This window comes from Aotus nancymaae, unplaced genomic scaffold (assembly GCF_030222135.1).
Source record: "Aotus nancymaae isolate 86718 unplaced genomic scaffold, 86718_ANA_hifiasm-v0.15.2.pri h1tg000049l, whole genome shotgun sequence".
Taxonomy (NCBI): Eukaryota; Metazoa; Chordata; class Mammalia; order Primates; family Aotidae; genus Aotus; species Aotus nancymaae.
The window spans coordinates 15,927,788-15,954,636 of record NW_026988463.1 but is presented as its reverse complement, the minus strand read 5'-3'; the positions used below and the strand labels follow the sequence as shown (position 1 = coordinate 15,954,636).

The window sequence follows — 26,849 nt, the reverse complement described above, 5'->3', positions numbered from 1 at the left end:
GGCTTAAACTCCGCCTCTGCCTCCCAGTGTTAGGATGGATTACAGGCATGAGCCACCACGCTTGGCCACACATGTATTTGTCTTAAGTCTGTCTGCCTGGTAGGGTGAAAGCCCCATCTCTGGAATGTTAGCATGATTAATTATTAGATACCAAGCATTTGGTATCTAAGTGCCTCACCTACAGTAGTTGCGCAAAGTGTTTCTGGAAGGGGGGTAGGACTTATATCCAAGAATTACTTTCTGAGGGTGATTTGCTTCCTCATCTTCCATTCCCCACTGGACTCTTTGACCTCAGCCTCCATCTGTCTACAGAAAAGGGTCACTGTGGTCTCCTCAGCGATCAAGCCAGTGGACTGTGTTCTCCAGGGCTCCGCTCCCTGGACCTCCTTGTCAGGCACTACCTCATACCCTAAACTTACTTTCTTAGCTCCTATGACCTCATGTTCCCTAAGTCCCCCTTGCGCCACCTGGTACTCTGTTTTTAGCCTACTGTTTTTCTAGTGCTACCTGTACATACATATTTGAGGTCCTGGCTGCCACCTGCAGCCGAATCATCAGGATTTACAATCCATGTAAGCACCTATTGAAGAGCTCCACCTAGTGGTCCTACAGACTAATGTGCCCAAAACTGAATCCTCATCACCTAACGGGCTCCTCTTTCTGTCCCCAGCCATCACACCTCTCAAGCTGAGCAGCCTAAATATCTCACCAGTTTGTCCTTGACTTCCCTACAAGACAAGCCCTTGTTGTCTCTGTTTTCAGACCTCCTGTGCCCAAGTCCTGTCTCCTTCAAACCCACTCTCCTCCATGCCATCGTTTTCAGAATGCCCAATTGAAAACAATAATGGAAGCTTGTTATCTTGATGCTCAGAACTATTCATGGCTCCTTGGCCCCAGGAGGAGAAAGCCCCTATGCCCCGGAGGGGTTGTCCTCATCACCTCCTTCACCTGCCAGCACATTCTGCTCCAGCAGCACCCAGCTTTACACCCACAGCCACCTCATGCTGCTATGAGACTGCCTGACTTGGCTCATGCCACGCTTCTTCCAAGCAGACCCTGTGCTCTCCTTCTAAGCTACTGTTCTGTGAGCAACTGTGATGTCTAAAACTGTTCTGCAGGTTACACACAGGTGGATCTGGGATCTGACTCCAAAGCCTGAGTTCTTGGCTCTACACAATTTTGCTTCAGATGATGGTAAAACCACAGGAATTCAGCCAAAAGATGTCCCCGCCTGTACTTATAGTATAACGAGTAACTATAAGCAGGAAGAAGTACACCAATGACCTGAAGCACCTTCCAATAAGCTTTCTCAACCAATGATACCATCTTCCAAAGTTCTCAAAATTAAGCAAAGAGGGTCCTGTGAAAGATAAGACATGAAAGACCTTTTTTTAGTTTAACAAGCCCATTTTAACTTGAAGCAAGGGACTTTTCATTAAGCATTCGACATGTCAGTACCTTCAGTTTGTAAGATTTAGAACTAATCTTACTTGGCCAGGCGCAGTGGCTCACATTTGAAATCCCAGAACTTTGGGAGGCTGAGGTGGGCCGATCACCTGAAATTAGGAGTTGAGACTAGCCTGGCCGACATATAGTGGAACCCTGTCTCTACTAAAAAATACAAAAATTAGCTGGGCATAGTGGGGCATGCCTGTACTGCCAGCTACTTGGGAAGCTGAGGCAGGAGAATCGCTTGGACCTGAGAGGCAGAGGTTGCAGTGAGCTGAGATGGCACCACTGAACTACAGCCTGGGTGACAGGGTAAGACTCCATCTCAAAAAAAAAAAAAAAGAAAAGAAAAAGAACGAACGAACTACTCTTTCTTAAATCCTTAAGCTCAGCAAAGACACACAGTCAGATCACAGGTCATTTTCTCCTCCACCGGCCGCCAGCATAAACGCTGGTGCTTTCAAATCCACACGATAAGCTTACCCTGTTGCAATAATGTCAGCCAGCTGAGGTGTGTTCGGTGCAATTTTGATGGTGACCGTTTCAAAGTAGAGGTGCTCTTTCTGAGCATGGATGGTATATGTCCCTGTGGTTATGTTCTCCAGGCGGAATGAGCCATCAGCTTTTGTTTTAACTATAAAACAAAAACACACGAACAAAAGATAAGCCAAGAACAACTGTACTTATATGTACACCAGAATACTTGAGACCAAAAGCTGCCATGTTTTCATATAGTCATCAGTTCCTTTCCATTTCCCTCTGTGATCCAAAAGAGCACTGGTCCTCAGCCCAAGGCTAGTGTGTCAGCCCACCTTTGATTTGGTTATTCAGGGTGACTACTGCCTCTGAAACACCATCTCCTTCTGGTCCGTTCAAGACCCTCCCGGTGACGGAGAACCCCATGACGTGGAACACGGGCTAGAAAACAAAGAACAGGAAGAAGGTGCTCGAAGATGCTCCTGTGCCAGAGCCACGAAGCCTCCTTCTGCTGCGCCAGCCATCGCCTACCATGTCTGCCCCTGCTGCCCACCTCCCGACCCCCAGACTCCTGGTGCTGTGTGCCAGCTGGGGTACCTCTTATTTTACCCACATCTGTCTTCTCTGTTGTGCTCCCAACACACTGCTGTGTGTTAAACAGCAGAACAGAAAAGGTCTAGAGACTTACTTCCCAAGTTAAAAGGTCACTGACTCAGGATTCTAAATGCCCCACACCCTCATCCCTGTGCTGTCTCCTCCCCTCCAGATACCCCCATTCTGGTGAACCACGTCTTCTTCCAGTCTCCCACAAATACCCCAGCATCACTTTGGATGCCCATTCCCTGCTCCTTCAGCATCTATCAGTCCTGTGGTTTCCACCTCTGCAAAGTCTCACATGCTCCCTCCTATTTTTCTTTCGGGTCCTTATGAAATCCACTTAGGCCGGGCACAGTGGCTCACGCCTGTAATCTCAGAACTTTGGGAGACTGAGGCAGGCGGATCACTTGAGGTCAGGAGTTCAAGACCAGCCTGGCCAACATGATGAAATGTGTCTCTACTAAAAACATAAAAACTAGCCAGGCGTGGTGGCAGGCACCAGTACTCCCAGTTACTGGGGAGGCTGAGGCAGGAGTATCACTTGAACTTGTCAGGAAGAGATTGCAGTAAGCCAAGATTGTACCAGCCTGTGAGACACAGTGAGACTCTGTCTCAAAAAAAAAAAGAAAAGAAAAAAGAAAGCAAGAAATTCACCTAGACCACCCTCCTCCACCCCCATCACTGACTCTTACATGCTCCCAGGCTCCGTGTGTCTGCGTCTGTAGCCCACTTGCCTGTGTGCAGCACACTTGTGCTTTCTCTGCAGTCAATGAGTTCCAGCCCTGATCCATGCATCCCCAAGGTCACCACAGCTAAGCTCTTTTAGTATCTTCATCAAACTTACAGTATCTCAAATGTCCTTGTTTGATTTTAGTTGTCTTCCTCCCACTAGCACGGCACCTCAGGAAGACATGGATCTTTTCTGTCTTGGTCATCTGGTACACAGCAGGCACTCAATAACTGACTCCTGAATCAATGTGTGCACGCACATGTGTAACAGCATTTGAGATGAAGCTTTAAGTAATTAAATGACTTCCTTTTTAGGTGGGGAGCCTTTCTTTTCTTTTTTTTTTTTTTCAGCAAATGGTTTCTTAGTGATGGTCTCACATGACAGGTAGCCCTTCTTGATCTTTCCAAAAAGATATGTTTCATTCCATCCATTACCTATTTATTAATTCGCATATGTACCCAACAAATATTTTTACTGGGCACCTATTACATGCCAGGCACTAAATCACATGGTAGGAAAACAGTAAAGAATAAGACACTCGCAGTTCCTGACCTCAGGGAACTTACAGTTCCCCCATTTCCTGAAACACCATTCATCATTTTCAAAATTTGTATCTGGCTGTGATCTGGGAATATCTCTGTCTGCTCACCTGGCCCCATCCTTCTCTGCGTGCTGTGTGAAGCAAAGCAAAGCCTTCATCTTCTCACCCTTTTCTTCCCCCCTCCAGTGTACCGCAGAACAGTCAAACAGTCTACTGAATCTTAAAAAGCAGAGCCTGCACCCCACTGTGCATATGACCCAAAAGCCCACTCCTGCCAGTTTAAGCTATTTTAACACAGTACTTTCAAATGTATTATTAAAAGAAAACAATTAAAATATAATTTTTTCAATAACTCTAACATTGGGTGGTCTACTTAGGAGAGGCTGTTGTTTTCTTTTGGGATTTGCTCTAGCTAGGCAATTTTCTACAGTAACCATTTTCTACTCCCATAATTAAAGGAGACATAAGTGAGATGAAAAATACATTTACCATCTATGTGAGGGTCGAGGGAGTTTATCAAGTCACCTATCACCCTGCTCATTCCCAGCACCATGGTCCGAGCTCTGCCAGTTCTCATCCGGTTGACAGCCATGGCATCCCAAACAGTGCCCCACTTCCACCCTGACACCCTGCAAACTATCCTCAACACAGAAGCCGGAAGGATCACACTGCTCCTCTGCTAGGAACCTTCCAGTGGCACCAATTTTCACCCAGAGTTATAGGCAGAGTGGCCCACCAGGCCCTGCACAATCTGCCCCGTCACCTCCCTGGCCCACTCTTCACCTCCTCATTCCTTGCTCATTCCCTACACTCCAGCCACCTGGCCTCCTGGGGGTATACCAAACCCTTCAGCACACTCCTGCTTCAGGATCTTTGCACATGACGTTCCCTCAGTCTCACACGCTCTTCCTGCACGAGTAAGTACGGTTCACTCGTTCTTTCCCTTCAGGTTGTTACTCAAATGTCACCTTCACAGGGAGGGCTGGAGGACTTCCCAAAAACACCCTATGTACAACTGCAAACCCTGTCTCCACCCTGAAATTGTATGATCTCCTTTCTTCCTTTATTTTTCTAGAGAACACTTATCACCTTCTACCGTACTTTCTAACTTATTCATCTATACATGTATTGGCCCTTCCTGTCATTAGAACATGAGGTCTAGCCAGGCGCAGTGACTCACGCCTGTAATCCCAACACTGTGGGAAGCCGAGGCAGTCAGATCACTTGAATCCACGAATTACAGAACAGCATGGGCAACATCTCTACAAAAAATACAAAAATTAGCTGGGCATGGTAGCACACGCCTGTGGTCCCAGCTACTCAAGAGGCTGAGGTAAGAGGATCACTTGAGCCCTGGAGGCAGACGTTGCAGTGAGCTAAGATCGTACACTCCACTCCAGCCTGAGCCACACAGTGAGACCCTGTCTCAAAAAAAAAAAAAAATGAGATTCACACAGACAAGAATTTTTGCCTCTTTGGTCACTGCTGTATCCCCAGTCCTGAAATGATGCCTGAAATGTATGTCTCTGGAACTCAATAAATATATTTCACTGAATTAGTGGATTTAACTAGGAATCCAGATCTCTACCATAAGGACATCATGTGTAAGAACATAATACCAGATTGCACTTTTTCCCACAGCTCTTCCAGATAAAACAATTGATTTTTTTTAAAAACATGTCTGCAACACCCGTGCCTAGGGGTGGGAACTCAAACACCTGTCCCTCCAGAAGACAGGAAAGCCTTACCTCGATTTTCAGGCTGTCATGCTCCACTGTAAAGTCGAGTCTGGAAGGCGCCACATCAAAGGTAATTCTCTCCCCCCGATAGAATGGAATCTGGAAGGAAGAGTCTATTAATTACTAAGAACCACTAACATGATCAATCATCAATATTAATAATCAATCCAGCAGCTCATAGATGACAAGGGTTCAAGACAGGTCAAGAGAAACATTCATCATAACTGTTGCAGATTTGAAAAGAGGAAGCCCAGCCCTTTTTGTAGATATTACTAAGGAGTGAACGTCTCATCTTAAGTTACTGCCTAACAGCGTGTTCAGAGAACTGCAGGCCAACCATCTGCTCCTTTAACACCCAAACAGCATTGGCTCTTACTTTGTCATGAGAGTCCCAGACATCAACAGAACAGAAATCTGCTTCACTTACCACAGTGTAGCCCCCACTTGGCAAGGAATAGAAGGAGAAGGAGCCATCTTCTCTGGAGACAGTGTAGCACAAATATACCAGACTCTCATCTTGGGGCTGGAACCCAGGCACTGGTGAGACACTGCAGCCCAGGACATCCTATGCCAGGGAAACAAAAGACAAGACTTCCTTTTCCATTTACAGGTTCTAATTACCATCAATTAGCCACATCATAGGAAAGTTTTTGTAAGTTTCGTGTCAGTGTGTGTATTTCTGAAATCTAAGACATAGTAATAGAGGTAAAAGGAAGAAAAATCTTGGCATTCAAGTTGTAAAGTTAAAAATTGGCACAGTCTTGTTGGGGAAAAAAAGACATGACTGTCCTTCCTTATGATGGGTCACCACTCTCCAAATAAGAAAATGGAGGCTCAGGAGGGTAATGGTGACCAGCCAAGGGTCGCACAGCTAGGAAGAGGCATTTGTTTAGACCTGGAATTTGTTTGAACCCACGTCTGATTTCAAAGCCTGTGTACTTTCCATCACATACCACTGCCTCCCAGTGCAGATGTGCAATGTTTTATGAGCCAACAGAGACACATGGTATTCTTGAAATCTTTTTTTTTTTTTTTAAACAGAGTCTCACTCTGTCACCCAGGCTGGAGTACAGTGGTGTGATATCAGCTCACTGCAACCTCCACCTTCCGAGTTCAAGCGATTCTATTGCCTCAGCCTCCCTCGCAGCTGTGACTATAGGCATGTGCCAACACACCCAGCTAATTTTTTTTTTGTATTTTTAGACAGGGTTTCACCACGTTGACCAGGCTGGTCTCAAATTCCTGACCTCAAGTGATCCACCTACCTCAGCCTCCCAAAGTGCTGGGATTACAGGAGTGAGCCACCACTCCCAGCCTGAGACACATGATATTCTTAAGTGTTAAAATGATAAATCAACCCAGATCTGCATTTTTTAACTGGTACGTTCTGGTCCGTAATCCCCTACCTGCCCTTCATACCATCTCTTTCGTTCTTTTTTTTGCTTACCTCTTTAGTTACTAAAGAAGAAAAGAGAAGAAACTTCACCCCTTTCATGGGCTCCCCATCACTTCGGACAGAGCCAGACACATTGTAGCCAGCAACTATGAGGGGACTGGCCGCATTGGCATTTGAGTTGGTTACACGCACTGTGGTGCTTGACTGTAACAGAAAAAGATTTTAACTTGAAAAATAAAATAAACACTTGCCAAGTGTCTAACGACGTGAGGACATGATGAAGCTAAACTATTAACTGGGAAACGTAATCTATAAAATTGCTTATTCAGTATAATCACTATTTTTTTTTTTTTTGAGACAGAGTCTAGCTCTGTCATCCAAGCTTGAGTGCAATGGCACAACCCTGGCTCACTGCAACCTCTGCCTTCTGGGTTACAGCGATTCTCCTGCCTCAGTCTCCCGAGTAGCGGGGATTACAAACACCCGCCACCACATCCGGTTAATTTTTGTACTTTTAGTAGAGATAGGGTTTCACCATGTTGGCCAGGTTGATATCGAACTCCTAACCTCAGGTGATCCACCCGCCTCAGGCTCCCAAAGTGCTGGGATTACAGGCGTGAGCCACCATACCAGGCCAATCATTATTTTTTAATGCCCAAAATGAAGTGAAAGGAAATGTGACAAAATGTAAACAATGATTTTGTCTATATGGTGGTATTTTTACTTGTATACTTTTCCATCTTCCCAAAGTTCTAACTTTGTTTCCACTGCTTTATAGTCCTCTATATGTTCCAATTTTTTTAAAGAACGTATTTTGCTTTTTTTCTACATTTAATGATAGCGTTAACTGAAGATTAGCCTAAAGCTGCCTCCTCACATGTTTTAAGTTTGGCCTAAAGGTTTCTGTGTATATAATGCCAAGTCTCAGCCAATTCCAACAGCCATCCTTCAACTACTCACAGGCGGCAAACTGTTCAAACCGTGTGCAAGTAAGAAAAACACCCAGCTGTAACCAGTCCAACTGTTTCTGTACCTCACTTCCGCTTTCTGTCCGTCACTTTCTTTTTTCTGTCCATAAACCCTTTCCAATCAGCAATGGTGCCACAGTCGCTGTAAACCTATTCTGGCTCAGGAGGCTGCCTAACTGAAAAATTGTTCTGTGCTCAATTAAACTCTGTTTAATTTGTGTTGTTATTTTCACAATATGCGCATGTTTTTAAACATTTTTGTTAAAGTACAATTTACACAGAGAAAACTGCATGTATTCTAAGCATACAGCACAGGGCTTGTCACAAACTGGGCACCGGTCACCCAATAGAATAGCACCAGCACCCCAGAAATGCTCCTCACACTTGCTTTCGGTCACTAACTCCCCAGGAAGATAAACATAATCCTGACTTCTAACATGCTTTACTTTAAAATCCCAATTTCATATTAATAAACTCAGATTCTTCTAAGTAATATACAATGTAAACCTTAAAATCTCTTCTATTTATAAATGTGTAAGCCTTTTCATTTCAAATAAAAAAATTTTTTTTGAGACAGAGTCTCGCTCTGCCGCCAAATCTGGAGTGCAGTGGCACAACTTGGCTCACTGCAACCTCCACCTCCCAGGTTCAAGCAATTCTTCTGCCTCAGCCTCCCGAGTAGATGGGATTACAGGTACATGTCACCATGCCCAGATAATTTTTTGTATTTTCAGTAGAGACAGGGTTTCACCGTGTTGGTCAGGCTTGTCTCAAACTCCTGACCTCAAGGGATCCACCAACCTCGGCCTCCCAAAGTGCTGGGATCACAGGCATGAGCCACCACGCCAAGCCTTGAATAAAGTATTTTTAAATGTTGCTCCAGAAGAGAAAAATCCTCAAAACCGAAAGTCATAAATAGTATGAAGAGCCATCTAGGTGTGAAACTATCATCAATTATAAATGCATAAAACCTATAGAGTAAAAAAAAAAAAAAATGATAAAACCTACAGAATAAAAGCTGAAATACTGATTCCAATGATTCTTTAGCAAAAAATGAGACACAGCTTCAGTACCAACACAGAAGCTAATAAGTCAAGATGTTCCTTAAGACTTATTTTAATTTGGTCTTTCACACTATTTTGATCTTCATCCTTTTTTGATCTTTGACTATAAATTATTTCAGTCAAACAAAAAGAAAATATACTAAAGAACACTTACATACCATCTAACCAGCCAAAGAAATTTAAAAAGTAGAAATACAATTAAAGATGCTGGCGTACCCTGAAATCCCCTTCCTCCCTCTTTCTCTAGAAGTCAGTATCATTTTGAAGTGTTTGCTATTCCCATGCATATCTACATAATTTTTCTATGTAAGACTGTATCCTCCCCATCTCTACTAAAAATACAAAAATTAGCCAGGCATGGTGGCAGGTGCCTGTAATCCCAGCTACTCAGGAGGCTGAGGCAGGAGAATCACTTGAACCTTGGAGGTGGAGGTTGCAATGAACCAAGATCACGCCATTGCACTCCAGCCTGGGTGCCAAGACTCTGTGTTAAAAAACAAAAAAGACTGTATCCTTAGCCAGGTGCAGTGACACATGCCTGTAGTCCCAGCTCCTTGGGAGGCCAATGTGGAAGGATCGCTTAAGGCCAGGAACTGGAGGCTACAATGAGCCATGAATATGCCAATGCTATATTCTAGCCTGGGCAACAGAGCAAGACCCTGTTGCAAAAAAAAAAAAAAAACAACTGTATCTGTCCGGGCCAGGCGCCCTGTAATCCCACTACTTTGAGAGCCTGAGGGTGGTGGATCATTTGAGGTCAGGAATTCGAGACCAGTCTGGCCAACATGGCAAAACCCCGTCTACCCAAAAAATAAAATAATTAGCTGGACATAGTGGTGCACACCTGTAATGCAGCTGGCTCAGGAGGGTGAAGCAGGAGAATAGCTTGGACCCAGGAGGCCGAGGTTGCAATGAGCCAAGATCACACCACTGCACTCCAGCCTGGGCGAGAGAACGAGACTCAATCGTAAAAAAAAAAAAAAAAACAGACTGTATCCATAAATAATGTTATCACAAGTATTTAAATCATATTTCTTTCAACTCTGTTTTAAAATGTAGTTACATTGATATATGCAGCTCTGGTTTATTCATTATTGCGACATACAGCAGCCTATTGTATGACGGAACCACAATCCTTTCTTCTCTTAAAAGACATTTAGGTTACTTACAATCATTTGCTATTACAAAGCTGCAATAAAGGTTCTTGTTGCCCAGGGTGGAGTGCAGTGGTGCGATCTAGGCTTACCACAACCTCTGTCTCTCAGGTTCAAGCAATTCTCCTGCCTCAGCCTCCCGAGTAGCTGGGATTACAGGAATGCGCCACCACACCTACCTAATTTTGTAATTTTAGTAGAGACTGGATTTCTCTATGTTGGTGAGGCCAGTCTCAAACTCCCGACTTCAGGTGATCCACCTGCCTCGCCCTCCCAAAGTGCTGGGATTACAGGCGTGAGCCACCTCGCCCCACCGATAAACATTCTTATACATTCTTCTTGGGCACACGTACCACAGTTACTAGAATGTATAGTCTATTTACAGATTTCTGTTTCAGGCAGAAAAAAGAACAACAAATAAATCTCATCAGGGCCTTCTGTTGTTGATTTGGTTTAAAATAGCTACGGTTAATAAAACAGATCTATTTCACAGCAGGAAGACAACACTGTCACCTAAAACTGAAACCAACACAAGCAACATCTGCTACAGTGAGGAATTACACCTTATAAATAACCACTAAACTCATCAACAGCACCAATGTTTCTTTATCTACTCCTGGAAAAACCATCAATTCGTCTCAAAACCTAAAGTGAAAACCCCTACCTTTATCCCCAAGCCAGCATATTACTGGCATGACTACAGACGTAGCTGTCACACTCACCTCTTTCAATGCCCAGGTTGGATGAGTTGCAAGGATTTCATAATCTCCAGGCAGAACTTTAAAAAACGCAAACCTAAGGAATACAAAATAACCATTTACCTTTCTCCAAACAACCTCAGTATTTCTAATTTTATGATTAACGTTGGCAGCACAGGAAAACAATGACGGAATTATCACCAACTTGCCATTAGCTGGTTAAATGAGTATGAATGAAATTCAATCCTTCAGTGTACAAATCTGCATCAAAGAGCACTTACTGTGTGCCAGGAGGGGTGTTCCATGTGCTGACAGGAAGGAGGAGCGCTTAGGTCTCCCTTAACTCAAGGATCTCTGGCATAAAACCAGCCCTTGTAGCACAGCAGGGATCAGTCACACAACATCTGACTGGGTTTGACAAAGGTGACAGGCACGAACTGACAAGGAGAAGGGAACAGAAGTGTCCAAGGGAACATGTGGGAAGGAAGAAGTGGGGTGAAAAGAACAGAACAGATGCACAGGCTGAGGGGGAGGGGGACACTGACACAAGATGATGCTAATGACACACAGCGGGGTAAACCATGACAAGCTTTGAATCCCACAAAAAAGCCTTTACAGAAATAGATAAGCTAGTCTGAGTTTTTGCACAAAGCAACTGAGATGAGAAACCAGCAGCTGATGAAAATGACTCTACTAGCCACAGACGGACTAACACTAGAGTGAGCCAAGCTCAGGCTGCAAATGTTACTGCCAGTATACTAACATGTTTATCCCTTTAAATTTGTAAGGCAACTGACAATCAGAAGGCTAATTCCAGTGAAATAAACAATAAAAAGCATTTGATTTCTTCTTCTGCAGTATTTTATTACATCAAATGTTGCCTGTAATAACTGGATAGGGCTTGGAAATCCCATTACTACCAAGTCTTGGTAAACTGAGTTTCTATTTCATTTTCATAACAGCCCAGTGCTACAAGTCACTATCATTGTTTCAGTGAGTACAGATGAAATGGATTCAGAAGGCTATTTTTTTCTAGTAAGGTCAACACCAAACTATAAGCCCAGAAAAAAATTATAGCTCCATATTCCTGCTACAGACCAGGACAGGAGAGGCACTAATCAAGGAGAAGTAAACATTATTTCAAAAATAAAAAATAGCTTCAACAATAACTTTAAAATTGAATGACTTACTGACAGACTCATTATAAACTTCTACTTTGCAATTTAGTCAGTTTGGATATTGACGGAGTTAGTAACGATTTGATCGCTTTTAAAATTATCAGTTTCAACTATTCTGGTATTAATCTTGGCACATCTGTTAACATTTACAACTATACATATCCACTAAATAATTGCTTTACATTTGACTCAGCAGGTTCAGTTAATCATCACTTCCAACTACAAAACACTTTTGAGATAATAATGATAATGATTTTTTCTAATCCAAACTGAGCTAACCCATTGGAGCTAACATGCCAGGCAGTTTGAAGTAATATTAATTTCATCTTTCCAGTAACCTTAGGAGGCAAGTTCCACAATTACCTTCATTTACCAAAGAGGAAACAGAGGCAGAGAAGGGTTAAGGAACCTGCCCCAGGTCAAATAGCCAGCAAATGGGGGAGCTGGGATTCAAGCCCAGGCCGGTGGGCTCCAGAGCCAGGCTGAGCTGCTAAATGAAGACCCACTAAGCCCCAGGCCCTGCAGCAGGTATGTTATGGGTATTAACTCTTTTTTCTGTTTGCTGCTGAGGCTGGAATGTAGTGGTACATGATCATGGCTCACTGCAGCCTCAACCTTCCAGGGTCAAGCAATCCTCCTGCCTCAGCCTCCTGAGTAGTTGGAACCACAGGAGCATGCCACCACACCCAGGTAATTTTTTTCCTCTATGGGACTCTGCTTCATATAATTTTTTTAATTACTTGTAGAGATTCAGTCTCCCTATGTTGTCCGGGCTGGTCTCGAACTCCTGAACTCAAGTGATCCTCCCACCCTGGCCTCCCAAAGTACTGGGGTTATAGCCACAAGCCAATGTGTCTGGCTGGTATTAACTCATATTTAATCATTCCATCAATGCTAGGCAAGAAGGGTCAAATGGCTTCCATTTCACACATGGGGAACTCAACGCTCTGAGGGACATGAACTCATCCAAAGTTAAGAGGCTGAATCAGGATCTGAACCCAGGATTCCCTGAATCCAAACCCCAAACTCAGCTCCGTGACCCCATCACAGCCTGGCTCTAAGGCAACACTGGGAGACAGGATGCTACTCACTTTCCGCCGGGCTGTGTAACTGTCGACTGGATCTTTGCTTCAGTCCCAGTGTTTCTCAGAGACACCTGAACTCCCGCAGGACCCAGGGGCTGCCCTTTGCTGAGGACCTGCCATGGAGAAGAAGGTTAGGCCCCACCCAGCAAAGGACCCTCCTCTCAAAGCACTGGCAACTGCTTACAACCCCCAGGTGGAGCCAGGAACCTTCGTTGGGTCAACAATCCCATTGAAAAGATGATATAAATCATGGATATGTTTCCTGGGGATGAGGTAGGAAAGGGAACAGTAAGGTAAAATAAGACTCTATTTCAATGAATCTAAGACATCGTCAGCTAAAAATTCACCATTATTGGCCTGGCCAGGTGTAGTGGTTCACACCTGTAGTCCCAGCACTTTGGGACGCCAAGGTGAGCAGATCACCTGAGGTCAGGAGTTTGGGACCAGCTTGGCCAACATGGGGAAACCCTGTCTCTACTAAAAATAGAGAAATTAGCTAGGTGTCATGGTGCATGCCTGTAATCCCAGCTACTCGGTAGGCTGAGACAGGAGAATCACTTGAACACAGGAGGCAGAGGTTGCAGTAAGCTGAGATCACACCACTGCACTCCAGCCTGGGTCACAGAGGGAGAGACTCCATCTCAAAAAAAATAAGTAAATATAAATAAAAATAAAAAAATTAGCTGGGTGTGGTGGCACATGCCTGTAATCCCAGCTACTGGGGAGGCTGAGGCAGAATTGCTCAAACCCAGGAGATGGAGGTTGCAGTGAAAGAGACTGCACCACTGCACTCCAGCTTGGGCTACAGCATGAGACTCTGTCTCAAAAAAAAAAAAAGGATCATCATTATTTTGCAAATCACTGAGAAAGAAAAAAATACCCAAGATCCCCATCTCCTTCATCTCTTCTTTCTTTAAAAAATGCAGGATATTTTAACCTGGGGACTTTGATCCCACAGGGGACCCACGGATAAAGGGCAAGACAGCCTGTGAACCCTGCACTCCATCCTGTGTAGAACAAGAAACCCACACATACAGCTGGGACGGAAGGGCCTCGCCCTCAACACAAATGTAAAGGAGAAATAAGCCCATCATGAAGAAAAGGGCAGGAAGGAAAAAAGCACATCTCAACCTCAGGCACAGGACGGGTGGAGGAAAAACAACTCTCTCCTGAGAATCTAGGGGAGCTGGGGCAAACACTCATTAGCACTCTAAATTCACACCACCACAGCAGTGCAAAAAAAAAAAATCTCAGAATTTAAATGCTGGGAATCCTCCCAGGTGAGTGGCAGAAGCAGGTGCACACTATCTCAAGAAGCAGCTGACTTCAGTTCACCCACAGGGAGAGCAAGATGCCATGAGGCTTAGGGAGTACATCCTTCCAACTCTGCATCCCTGTAAAAGGCCATCCCTGGCATAAACTCTAATAGCTGCCGGGTGCATGGCTCACACCTGGAATCCCAGCACTTTGGGAGGCCAAGGTGGGCAGATCACCTGAGATCAGGAGTTCGGGACCAGCCTGACCAACACAGCGAAAGCTCATCTCTACTGAAAATACAAAAAATAGTTGGGCATGGTGGCATGCACCTGCAATCCAGCTACTCGGGAGACTAAGGCAGGAGAACCACTTAAACCTGGGAGGCAGAGGCTGCAGTGAGTCAAGACTGTACCACTGCACTCTAGCCTGGGCAACAGAGCAAGACCCTGTCACAAAATAAAAGAAATAAACACTAACAGCCTATGCCCTGGGAGCAGAGGGAATGACCAGCAACCTCAATCTCACTCCTAAGCACACCTGCTGCATTCTACACAGGATGGAGTGCAGGGCTCACAGGCTCTCTTGCCACTTATCCGTGGGTCCCCTGTGGGATCAAAGTCCCCAGGTTAAAATATCCTACATTTTTTAAAGAAAGGATTTAGTATACATTGTAGACTGAACAGGAAAAATAATCAAGTTCCAAAGACAAACCTTGCCGTTCACAGAAAACCCGGTGAAGACAAAGTTGATGTCCCCACCCTTTGTGCAGATGTCACTGACTCCATCCACACGGAGCTCCACGGTCGTCGGCTCTGAGGACGAAGCGGGGGAGGAAACGGGCACAAGACACAGAGGCAAGCTTAGTTTTGGGGTATAGTGAACCTGTCTAAGTAGAACATATTTTATTGTTCAGTTTTCATTTTATTTTTGAACAGTTAATATACTCGTGTGTTTCCAAATCCAAAGGAACAAAAAGGTATGCTGGGGAAAGTCTCCCTCTCACCCCTATCCCCCTAGCCACCTAGTTTCCTGCCCCAGAGAGAACTCGTCTTTAGAGTATAAAATAATTTTACGACAGCCTTTCAGCCAAGTTATATCTCAGGGTGCCAGTGGAAATTCAGTGAGCACCAAGTAATTTTATTTACTGAATGCTCATCACAGACCAGGCACTGAGGTGAGTGCATTTAACCCTCACAATTATCTTAAGAGGCAGGCAGTAATAGCCAAAATTTATTGAGGGGTAAATTGAGGCACAGAAAGGTTAAAGGAGCTCCCAAGATCACAGAGCTTCCAAGTGACAGAGCCCCGATTCAACCCTAAAAGTCTGGCTCTGGATCTGTTCCCTGACCAAGTACATGAGCTCAGCCATGTTCAACCAGGACCACAAACTCCAATGCCGCAGGAGCCTCGTGGGTTCAAAGTGAGCGGAGCACCCTCAGGGGATACAAAGGTAAACTGAAAGGGGGCAACCGCCACTCTAGTCTGCCAACCACTGCCATGCTTTGCCAGAGCTTCCAACTTCTCCAAATAACTGGAAATCTGGATTTTATATACATCTCTTGACTTTTCAGTATCAGCAATTAACTCCATTTTTTAAAAAACTGAAGAGTTCATCATAATAGGGGTTAAAGCTGAGTTTTTGAAATGTTAGGAAGAATGTGGAGTAATGAGTAGAGAACAAAAAGGAAAACCATGAGATGAGATTTTCAGGTAAGATGAAGAATTACACACATGTTCACACACGCACGCACACACACACACACAGATTCCAATAAAAAATGGGCAAAAGACTTGAACAGAAATCTTAGAAAAATAGCTAGCCCATGGCAAATAAACATACAAAAAAGTGTGCAACTTCATTGGCCATCAGAGGAATGTAAATCAAGACCACAGTGAGATGATACGACACCCCCACCAGAATGTCTAAAATGAAAAAAACTGACCATGTCAAGTGTTGACTAGGATGTGGGGCAATGGAAACCCTTGTACATGGTTGGTCGAACACAAACCGGTGCATCCACTTTGGATGTTTGGAAATACTTAAGCTGAGCACGTATCAACTCTATGGCTCAGCAATTTTATGCCTGTAACGTACTCAGCACAAATGCAGGCACGTGTGTATCAAAAAATACATACAAGAATGTTCACAGGAGCACTACTCTTAGTGGCCAAAATCAGCAAGCAACCCAAATGGTCATCAACAGAAGAGATCACTGAGATAAAATATAAACATAAAATATCAATATAGGCCAAGCATGGTGCTCATGCCTGTAATCCCAACACTTTGGGAGGCCGAGGCAGGCGGATTACTTCAAGTCTGGAGTTCAATACCAGGCTGGTCAACATAGTGAAACCCCATCTCTACCAAAAATACAAAAATTAGCTGGGCATGGTGGTGTGTACCTGTAATCTCATCTACTCAGGAGGCTGAGGCACAAAAATTACTTGAACCTGGGCAGAAGTTGCAGTGAGCCGAGACTGTGCCACAGCACTCCCTCAGTCTCAAAAAAAAAAAAAAAGAAAAAGAAAATATATTTCATAAAATATAAATCATTTTATATTTATGGATCAGAATTCTGAACAGCAAAGAGAATGAACTAGACCTGCAAATGATACAGAGAAAGCACACAATGCTGAGAGGAAGAAACCAGGTATTAAAAAGCACCCTGCATGACTGCATTTGTTTAAAGTTCCAAACAGACCAAATGGATCTCTAATTTTCAGAAGCTCAGGGTGGTGGTCACCTGCGGGATGGGGCAAGATGGCTAATGAGCACCCAGGATGGGGACTTCTGGGGTGCTGGTGAAGTGCTATCCCATCATTTGGGTGGTGGATACATGGGTGTGTTCACTTTGTGAAAATTTATTCAGGGCACTTTTGTGAAAGTATAACTCAATTAAAAAGCTTATCAACAGCATCAGTTGGGGGTGGGGTGGGGTGGCAAACACAACACTCCTGCAGGCCACCAGTCTAGATTTCTGCTTTGACCATGAGCATTCCTCTCAGGGCTGCATTCCTCTCCAGCTTTCTGGAACATACCAGCCAGACATCCCCCACCCCACCCCTGAGTACAAACTAATAAAGAGCTGCTCTCACAGAGCCAAATTAGCTATCAGCTGCCTGAGCTTCATTTTAGCCTTGGTGATGGCAGGTGCTAAACGCTTCCTTGTCTAATGCACAGGTAAGCCTGATACCAACAATGGTGGTCCCCATTCCTCTTCCCAAGCTATGGACTGGGGGGTCACCCACATCTGCTCTACTGAAACATCAAGAGTCTCTCCTCTTCAAAAATGTATGCTACATCAAAATAGACCCTCTCTTCTGATCTCAACCCTATTCTCAACTCTCCAGCTATGCTTGAAGGCAGTTATGAGGAAAGTTTGGAGCTTTTGTTGGGAAGTATGCAGAAGAGCTGTTTCTGAGTACTGAGTGCTTGCTAATTACGTGCCAGCCACTCTGAACACTCATTATTGGTTTATTCAACCTCCAAGTACCTTGTCGGGCACGGATTATAACTACCCTGGCTCAACAGTGAGGAGCCAGGCTGACTCAGGGGAAGTAACTTGCCCAAGGTTGCTATTTAACTGGTAAGGCTTAAGGCTGACAGATATTGTAGTATCTTGGAACATAAATCTGGATTTTTACGACAGATCTCACAATGTTTAAATGTTGCAATTAATTATATAAAAGATTAAAAAACTGAGGAGGCTAAAAAAAGATGCCATCCTGGGACAGGAACCAAGTCCCCACTCTTGGCTTCTATACTGTTCTGCTGCCACGTAAGGAGTGAAACTGCAAAGGCAGAGTTTCCAGAAAGGTACAAGAAAAGATGTCTATTTTTCAAAGGTGACAGAAAGCCTTAAGGCAGATTAAATCCAAATTAAACCAGAGTGATGGGGACAAGGAGGGGAGGAATTCAAACCCTCTTCCATACTGAAAATGATCCTTAATATTTTAAGAGTGTATGCACCCTACTAATGTAAATTAATATTTGGCATATAATTTTTTTTTAAGACTGAGTTTTGCTCTTTCACCCAGGTTGGAGTGCAGTGGCACCATCTTGGCTCACTGTAACCTCTGCCTCCCGGATTCAAGCAATTCTCCTGCCTCAACCTCCCAAGTAGCTGGGATTACAGGTGCGCACCACCACATCTGGCTGACTTTTGTATTTTTAGTAGCAATACGGTTTCACCATATTTGTCAGGCTGGTCTTGAACTCCTGACCTTGCGATCCGCCTGCCTCGGCCTCCCAAAGTGCTGGGGTTACAGATGTGAGCCACCACGCCCAGCCATAATCTAATCTTACAAAGAATGTCTAGTAATTCAGTTAACTTACCAAAACTCCACCCTAGGGGAGGCTCAATCTTCAGAATGAAATCCCCCTAAAAGAAAAAAAAAAAGAAATTTCAAGAAATGAGAACTGTGACTCTGGTTTAATTTAGTTTAGTGTTACCATTTAATCTAAAAATTTTACATCGGAAATGAAATTCAAAGAGTAACCCTTGTTCTTCTTTAGATGCTATAACTGAAGCTGAACACCAGAAGTTTTCATCTAAACAATCAGAAGACAGTGTTGAAGCCCACATGTGAGTTCTCGAGACACTAGGTTCAGCTACTCACTGTCTTTTAATATTAAACATACTATTAATTCTATTAATTGAGTCTCCCATTAAGCACTCACATGCCTATCGCTGCACAAGTTAGCGTATCTTCAGGAACTAGAGTCAATTCTTAAAACTAGATTTGGCCAGGCACAGTACCTCACACCTATAATCCCAACATTGTGGGAGGCCAAGGCAGGAGGATTGCTTGAGGCCAGGAGTTCAAGACTAGCCTGAGCAACAAAGCAAGACCCCATCTATACAAAAAATTTTCTTAAAAAATTAGCTGGGTGTGGTGGCAGGCACCTACATTCGTAGCTACTCAGGAGGTGGAGGTAGGAGGATCACTTGAGCCCAGGTCAATGCTGCAGTGAACCATAATCACGCCACTGTACTCCAGCACGGGCAGCCCAGGGAGATCCTGTCTCTAAACAATATCTTAACTCATTAATTCAATAAATAAAACTAGATTTTACTCATCACCCTGGTTTCTTTTCTTTTCTTTTTTTTTTTTTTTTTTGAGATGGAATCTTGCTCGGTCACACAGGCTGGAGGGAAGTGGTGCGATCTCAGCTCACTGCAACCTCCGTCGCCTGTGTTCAAGAGATTCTCCAGCCTCAGCCTCCCAAGTAGCTGGGACTACAGGCATGTACCACAACATCTGGCTAATTTTTTTGTATTTTAGTAGAGACAGGGTTTCACCATGTTGCACAGGCTAGTCTCGCACTCCTGAGTTCAGGCGATCTGCCTGCCTCAGCCTCCCAAAGTGCTAGGATTACAGGCATGAGCCACCACACCCAGCCTCTTGGTTTCTTAAGACTGATGCTGTTAAAAACTAATTAAATAGATTTCAGGACAGACCCAGCTAGCCCACCCCTAGAAATCAATCCTATGCATTATGGATGAAGAGTTAAGTTCAAGAATATTTCCTGGTGTGTTATTAATAATAATAATTACTATTATTTTAAAACTGGGGGAAGTCTGTATGTCCATCAAGAGGGAAGTAGTTAAATAAATTACAATTTGGGTTTGATTCTGACACACTATGAAGTGATTAAAAAGAAGGCAGTAGGCTGAGCATGGTGGCTCACTCCTGTAATCTCAGCACTTTGGGAGGCCGAGGCGTGCGGATCACCAGAGGTCAGGAGTTCGAAACCAGACTGGCCAACATGGTGAAACCCATCTGTACTAAAAACACACAAAAAAATTAGCTGGGCGTAGTGATGGGCACCTGTAATCCCAACGACTCAGGAGGCTGAGGCATAAGAATCAACTCAAACCTGGGAAGCAGAAGTCACAGTGAGCCAAGATCACGCCACAGTACTCCAGCCTGGGTGACGGAGTGGGACTCCATCTCAAAAAAAAAGAAAAGAAGGCAGTAAATCTATTCACACTAACATTGAAAGCATGCAAGGGAAAAAACCAAATGTCCCTCTGGTAATGAAAGCATTAACACGGGGGAAAAAATGAAACTGCAGAATAAATCCTATTGTTTGATTCTACTTGTATTAAAAAAAAAAAATCAAAATCCAAACTACGTATATTGACTATTTTTGCAACTTCCTATGAATCTATATTTCCAAATAAAAGGTTTATACGTGGGAGGATGGGATTATATAAGCAGAGGTGGTTGTGGATACATATCTATGTGTACATATGTTTGTGTGTATTTGCATATATGCATATGCATGTGTATCCATGGATATCCGAATAACTCTAAATAGAAAGCAATCTGTTAGGATGCACATTGAAACTTTATAAGAGGGCTAGGCACAGTGGCTCACATCTGTAATCCCAGCACTTTGGCAGGCCGAGGCGGGTGGATCACTTCAGGTCAGGAGTTCGAAACCAGCCTGGCCAACATGGTGAAACCCCGTCACTATTAAAAATACAAAAATTTAGCTGGGCATGGTGGCATGCGCCTGTAATCCTAGCTACTCAGGAGGCTGATGAAGGAGACTTGCTTGAACCTGGGAGGTGGAGGTTGGAGTGAGCCAAGATCGTGCCACTGCACTCCAGCCTGGGCAGAGTGAGACTCCATTTCAAAAGAAAAAACAAAACAAAACAAAACTTTATCAGAGGTTATCATTACAGAGGGAGGTATAACAGGAGGGAAAAGGGTACAAATGTATTTCAACTACTTCTAAAGACCTTGACTTTTTTTCACAAAGCTCATGAATTCATATATTACCTGCACAATTGTTTTAACAATATTTTAAGCTGCTTGCAAGTAAAGGGCTGTATGAAATCAGAGTTTCTCAACTCTGGCACCACTGACATCTGGGCTGTCGTGGGCAGCACTGTAGCACATTTAGCTCCACGCATGGGTACTACCCACGGGATAACTGCAGCACACAGCCACAGATATCACAACCACAAACCTTTCTAGATGTTGCCAAATGGCCCTGAAGACATAGAGAGACACTTGATTCATCAAGGATGTTTGTGAGTTCTCTCCCACCGAATGTGGCTAGGATTACCATATTCCACTAATAATTTACAAAACAGATGAGCATTTGCTAGTGTAGGAAAGGGTATAATCAGTGCAGCCTGGCGGGGCACACTAGAGACTTGCCATCATAAGTGACAAGCAGGAAAGACGGAAGTGCCCTCCCCTCTTACCTTATCATACAAAGGGATCATAAAGTAACCATTGTTAGGGGCACAGTCCGTCTGGTATTTCAAAGTCCCATGCTTGGTGTACAACTTTATCTAGAAAGGAAGGAAGAAAAACAGAAATCATAACATTGCCTTTGAGAAATAACCACACGTTACACCTGAATGCACTCAGTCAATATGCATTCACTGAACACCTATTATATGCCAGCCTTTAACACTGTGCATTATTGGGGACAGAGGGAAATAAACAAAGTCTCTTCCAAATCATGTGACTCAGTTTTTCAGATTAGAAATCACCTACAGCGTATCCCAAAGCCTTATTTTTCAATGCTTTTCTGTTATTTTAGTGGCTGTCTCTAGGTTGCTCATGTAAGTTTCTGTGTCTAAAACAAATCTGCAAACTTTGCCATTAGCAAAGTGCCTATTAAAATGCAAATTCTTGGCAGGGAGCAGTGGCTCACTCCTGTAATCCCAGCACTTCCAAAGGCTGAGGCAGGAGGACCACCTGAGGTCAGGAATTTGGACCAGCCTGACCACATGGTGAAACCCTGTCTCTACTAAAAATACAAAAAAAGTTAGCTGGGCATGGTGGCGGGCACCTGCAGTCCCAGCTACCTAGGAGGCAGAGGTTATGGAGAGCCAAGACTGTGCCATTGCACTCCAGCCTGGAAGACAGAGCAAGACTCTGTCTCAGTAATAATAATAATAATAATAATAATAATAATAATAATGAAGTAAATTAAATTGCAAATTCCTGAGGCCCACCTCTGTTTCTAAACTAAAGACCTGGAATGAAGACCAGAGATCTGCCTTACTAACTCTAAATAATTTCAAATATTTGGAGCAAGGTTCATCTAGAAACTTAATTTTCTCACTACTTTCATTCTCAGAACAAAAAGAGAACAAAAAGACACTTACCATCTGTCTTCTCCTCAAGGACTCTCTAAAACTCTTACATTCTGAGCATTACCAGACACTGAGTGTTACCCCAGTAAGATGCCCAAATATCACCTGGGTCTTCCACGCATTGCGTGGCCTCCAGCAGGCTCATATTCAATTTCACGTGGAGACAGAGAGCCACTCCCTTTCATGTGGTTGTACAGATTCACATCTAGGCATATTAAACACCTGCTACAGAATATAGATTCAAAGAAAAATCAGTTTGCGGCGGCCAGGCATGGTGGCTCATGCCTGTAATCCTGGCACTCTGGGAGGCCAAAGGAGGAGGATCATTTGAGCCCAGGAGTTCAAGACCAGCCTGGGCAACATAGCCAGACCTCGTCTCTACTAGAAGAAAAACTTGGCTAGGAATGATGGCATATGCCTATAGTCCTGGCTGCTCGGGAGGCTGAGGCAGGAGGACTGCTTAAGGCCAGGAGTCAGAGGCTTTGGTGAGCTATGATGGTGCCACTGCACTCCAGCCTCAGCAACAACATGAGGCCCTGTCTCAAAATAAAATAAAATAGAAAAAGCAGTTTGTATTACTATTTAATATCTCTCTCTGAAGAAAAAAGCAACACAGTATAATAGGCAGGGAACACACTGGGCTCAAAAAAATTTCCTAAATGTACCTGCACAAGTTGACCACTCTGAGGCTCAGTTTCTTTATCTCTAAAAGGAAGCAGTTGGGTCTGATGCATCTAAAAGCCTCACCTCTAAAATATTAATGCTCTGTGACCATGAAACAGACCATACCCAAGCTGCAATGAAAGAGCAGAATCAGGCCAGGCGCGGTGGCTCACGCCTATAATCCCAGCACTTTGGGAGGCTGAGGCGGGCAGATCACTAGGTCAAGAGATCGAGACTAGTCTGGCCAACATAGTGAAATCCCATCTCTACTAAAAATACAAAAATTAGCCTGCTGTGGTGACGCACGCCTGTAGTCCCAGCTACTCGGGAGGCTGAGGCAGGAGAATCGCTTGAACCTGAGAGGTGGAGGTTGCAGTGAGCTGAGGTCATGCCACTGCACTCCAGCCTGGTAACAGAGCAAGACTCCAAGAAAGGAAGGAAGAAAAAGAAAAAGGCAACATAGCGTAATAGGCAGGGAACAGACCGGGCTCAAGGAAAATTTCCTAAATGTACCTAAGCAGCTCGACCACTCTGAGGCTCAGTTTCTATTTCAGTAATAGGAAGCAGTTGGGTCTGATGAATCTAAAAGCCTCACCTCTAAAATGTTAATACTCTGTGACCATGAAACAGACCATACCCAAGCTGCAATGAAAGAGTCAAATCTTACCAGCTAAGAAGATATATAAAGTGACTAACTGATAAAATGGACATTTGGGAAACGACTCACGTGAAATTATGTGCAGCCTGTATGTAGGTTCTCTGTGGGCAGTGACAACTTACGTTCCACGGATGCTGAGACAGCATCTTGCTTACTCTAGGTACTCAGTGAATTTGTTACAGGTGACAAAGAGATTCAGATGCATGCATTTAAGGCACAGACTGGAAATTCACCAGCCCAGAGGGGTTAGGGAGGCAACAACACGGGGCATTCATCCAAAGGGATTCGGATCACCCAAGCCAACTGCTGTAGCCCAAAGATCGGCTGGTTTTCCAGAGAAATAAAGAACCCAGTTTTTAATGTGAAACCTCCTGATTGTTAAAGTATTTGCAACCAGTATAATTTTTTTTAACAGTAAGGTCTCTGTTAAAGAACAAAATGTCAATCCCATGAGACTAGGGAGTTGCGTCTGTTTTGTTCACTCACTGCTATATGTACATCGGGAACAAGGCTTCAGTATGTGCAGGGGCTTAATAAATCGTTGTTGACTCAATGAACATGATGTAAAAACGCCCAGGATGGGAGAACAGCTGGAGAGGAACGAGGGCAGTTGCACAGGAACACAAAAAACACAATCAAGAAACGACTGTGAAATATCTTGATTATTTCTATGTCTTTCGTAAAGTACAATCAGGACACAGGATGGCAATGTCATCTACATCAAGATGACCAATATGAAATGTCTGATTTCATAATCAGAATTATGAAAGAATGAGTGTCCCAAACCATCTGGACAGGCAGCCCTTTAGCTTAAGGAAAACACTTCATAATGGGCCACAAAACCTGCTCTCTGATCTCAAGGTCACTATTAGTATGGGAAGGGGGGTGCCTGTCTTTCCCTTCCTTCCAGAACCCCATGAAACTACATGTTGCAAGACGCCTTCCTAGGTGGCTTCTCCAATGCCCTGTGCCATCTATGGCCATATGACCCGAAACACACCTTGTCATCTGAAATGCCCTGTCCCCACAGAGAGGAAGACACAGGAGGTGGCATGGGTACCCAGAAACATGTAACCAGGAAATCCTAGGAGGCCGGTCGCTGCCAGTCAGTAGATTCATTCGATGCCTGACTTCTTCAGACTAAAAAAGCAGCAAACAAGGGCGCCTTGAAGACCACAGATCGGCTTGTTTAGGAAAAGTATCTGCTGAGTCCCACAGTTTCCCTCCCAGCACCATCCTATAGGTACAAAAACTGAGACCTCAAAGCCAGGGCGTAGAGCTAGTGGGGTGTGGAACTGACTCCCTCCCCCTCCCCCAATCCTCAGCAACCCGCTTTGCAGAACACAGTGTTTCACCCTTCACGGCCAGCGCTGGGGCAGCTCAAAGGTGCTTTCAGACGATCTTTGGCGTCTTATTCCCCAGTCTCTCTCTTGGGCATTTCCCAGCCTCTTCCTTCGTTTTCGCCTAAATTACCTCCAAGGCACCTGCTCGTTTCCTCTTCCTTGTCCTGCTCCACCATAAATCGCCTCCCAAAAAGGAGGCCCAGGCCTCACTCTGGTCTCCTACCATCTACCATGCAAGTAACCTTCTGCCCCTACCTCCACCCATCCCCTTCCTCTTTACGAAAAGCTTTCTGGGTCATAATCCCACTGGGCTGATAAACATTTAACAGAACTTTATAACTTAATTTTTAAAAAATTCTACACAAATCTCTAGGGTAATTCCAGTAACTACTTATTAAGGCAATCAGGGCAGCTGACAAATCTCCATTTTCAGAAGTGGAGGGGCGCGGGAGAAATAAAAATATACCTTTCTGGCCCCAGATCAGAATCTGTGGGATGGGAATCCATGCTCTTTAAAATCATGCCGGGGGATTTGGAGGAGCAGTGAATTAGAACTTCGGGGACTTCTGAGCTGTGGAGTCTGCGGGATACGACATGTGGTCTACAGGTTCTATAACATGGGTTTGGGGAAATCTGAGTTTCAGGGGGTCTGATTCGAGGGGATCTGGGATCCAAGTTTAAAGAAATGGGGTCTGGGCTCCAAAGGATTTGGGGTCTGGGTTTTGAGGATCTGGAGACCGGGTTTTGAAGAACCTGAGGTCTGGCACCCCTCAGCCCGCAGACGACCCAACGATAAGAACCTCCCCTCCAGCGCGACTGGGGAGGGACTGCGGGGAGCCCGCGGACAGCAGAGCCTCGGAAGAGAGAAGGGCTCCAAGGACTCCACGCTTCCCGGGTGTCAGAGGAGAGGCCAGCGCGGCCCAGAGAGGCTGAACCACCCTTACGCGGTCCGCCGCGAGTCGGGCCCGGGCCGCGGGGCGGGCGCTCACCTCGATGAGCGAGTAGTTGATCTCCACGTCCGACTTGACGAAGCCCCCGCAGCCCACCACGATGTCCTCCGAGCCGTGCGCCGGCCCCACGCCGCTCAGCAGCAGCACCACAGCGGCGGTGACCACCACGGGCCCCAGAGGCCCCGCGTCCGGGCCCATCAGCATGGCCCGACCTCCCCCAGCTGGCCCCTCCGCCGGCCACCTGGTCCCGCCCCTCACACAGCGCACGCCGCAGGCTCCTTCCTCCTCCTAGGCCGGCTGACAGCCCAGGCTCCGCCCCGCCGCCGCCGCCGCGCACGCGCGCTCCGACCCCAAGCCCACGGCCCCGGAAGAGAGAACTACGGCGCATGCTCGGCAAGGAAACGAGACCATCTGTGCCCTCTGGAGGCCTGGAGGACTCCGCGCACCGTCTGGCAGGTGCAACGCAAGGTGCACGCCTGCAGGAAGAAGCCCCAACGATAAATTCGACTTTAGAATTCACCATCACAGGCCGGGCGCGGTGGCTCAAGCCTGTAATCCCAGCACTTTGGGAGGCCGAGGCGGGTGGATCACGAGGTCAAGAGATCCAGACCATCCTGGTCAACATTGTGAAACCCCGTCTCTACTAATACAAAAAAAATTAGCTGGGCATGGTGGCGCGTGCCTGTAATCCCAGCTACTTAGGAGGCTGAGGCAGGAGAATTGCCTGAACCCGGGAGGCGGAGGTTGCGGTGAGCCGAGATCGCGCCATTGCACTC

The 26,849-nt window shown here is 45.0% G+C and overlaps 1 protein-coding gene across 1 annotated transcript in view; it reads right to left on the bottom strand.

Moving 5' to 3' along the window:
- The window catches only part of LOC105725547 (BOS complex subunit NOMO1), a 65,189-nt gene extending 38,773 nt beyond the window's left edge, over positions 1 to 26,416 (bottom strand). The window contains exons 1-11 of the mRNA XM_064362525.1: positions 26,113 to 26,416; positions 21,557 to 21,646; positions 18,670 to 18,715; positions 15,045 to 15,145; positions 13,083 to 13,189; positions 10,838 to 10,910; positions 6,981 to 7,133; positions 5,961 to 6,098; positions 5,543 to 5,632; positions 2,262 to 2,367; positions 1,933 to 2,083 (exon numbers count right to left, since the gene is read on the bottom strand). Of these exons, the coding sequence (XP_064218595.1) occupies positions 1,933 to 2,083; positions 2,262 to 2,367; positions 5,543 to 5,632; positions 5,961 to 6,098; positions 6,981 to 7,133; positions 10,838 to 10,910; positions 13,083 to 13,189; positions 15,045 to 15,145; positions 18,670 to 18,715; positions 21,557 to 21,646; positions 26,113 to 26,277 (1,220 nt within the window). The 5' untranslated portion in view covers positions 26,278 to 26,416. The remainder of the gene's footprint in view (positions 1 to 1,932; positions 2,084 to 2,261; positions 2,368 to 5,542; positions 5,633 to 5,960; positions 6,099 to 6,980; positions 7,134 to 10,837; positions 10,911 to 13,082; positions 13,190 to 15,044; positions 15,146 to 18,669; positions 18,716 to 21,556; positions 21,647 to 26,112) is intronic.
- Positions 26,417 to 26,849: the final 433 nt, after the last annotated feature.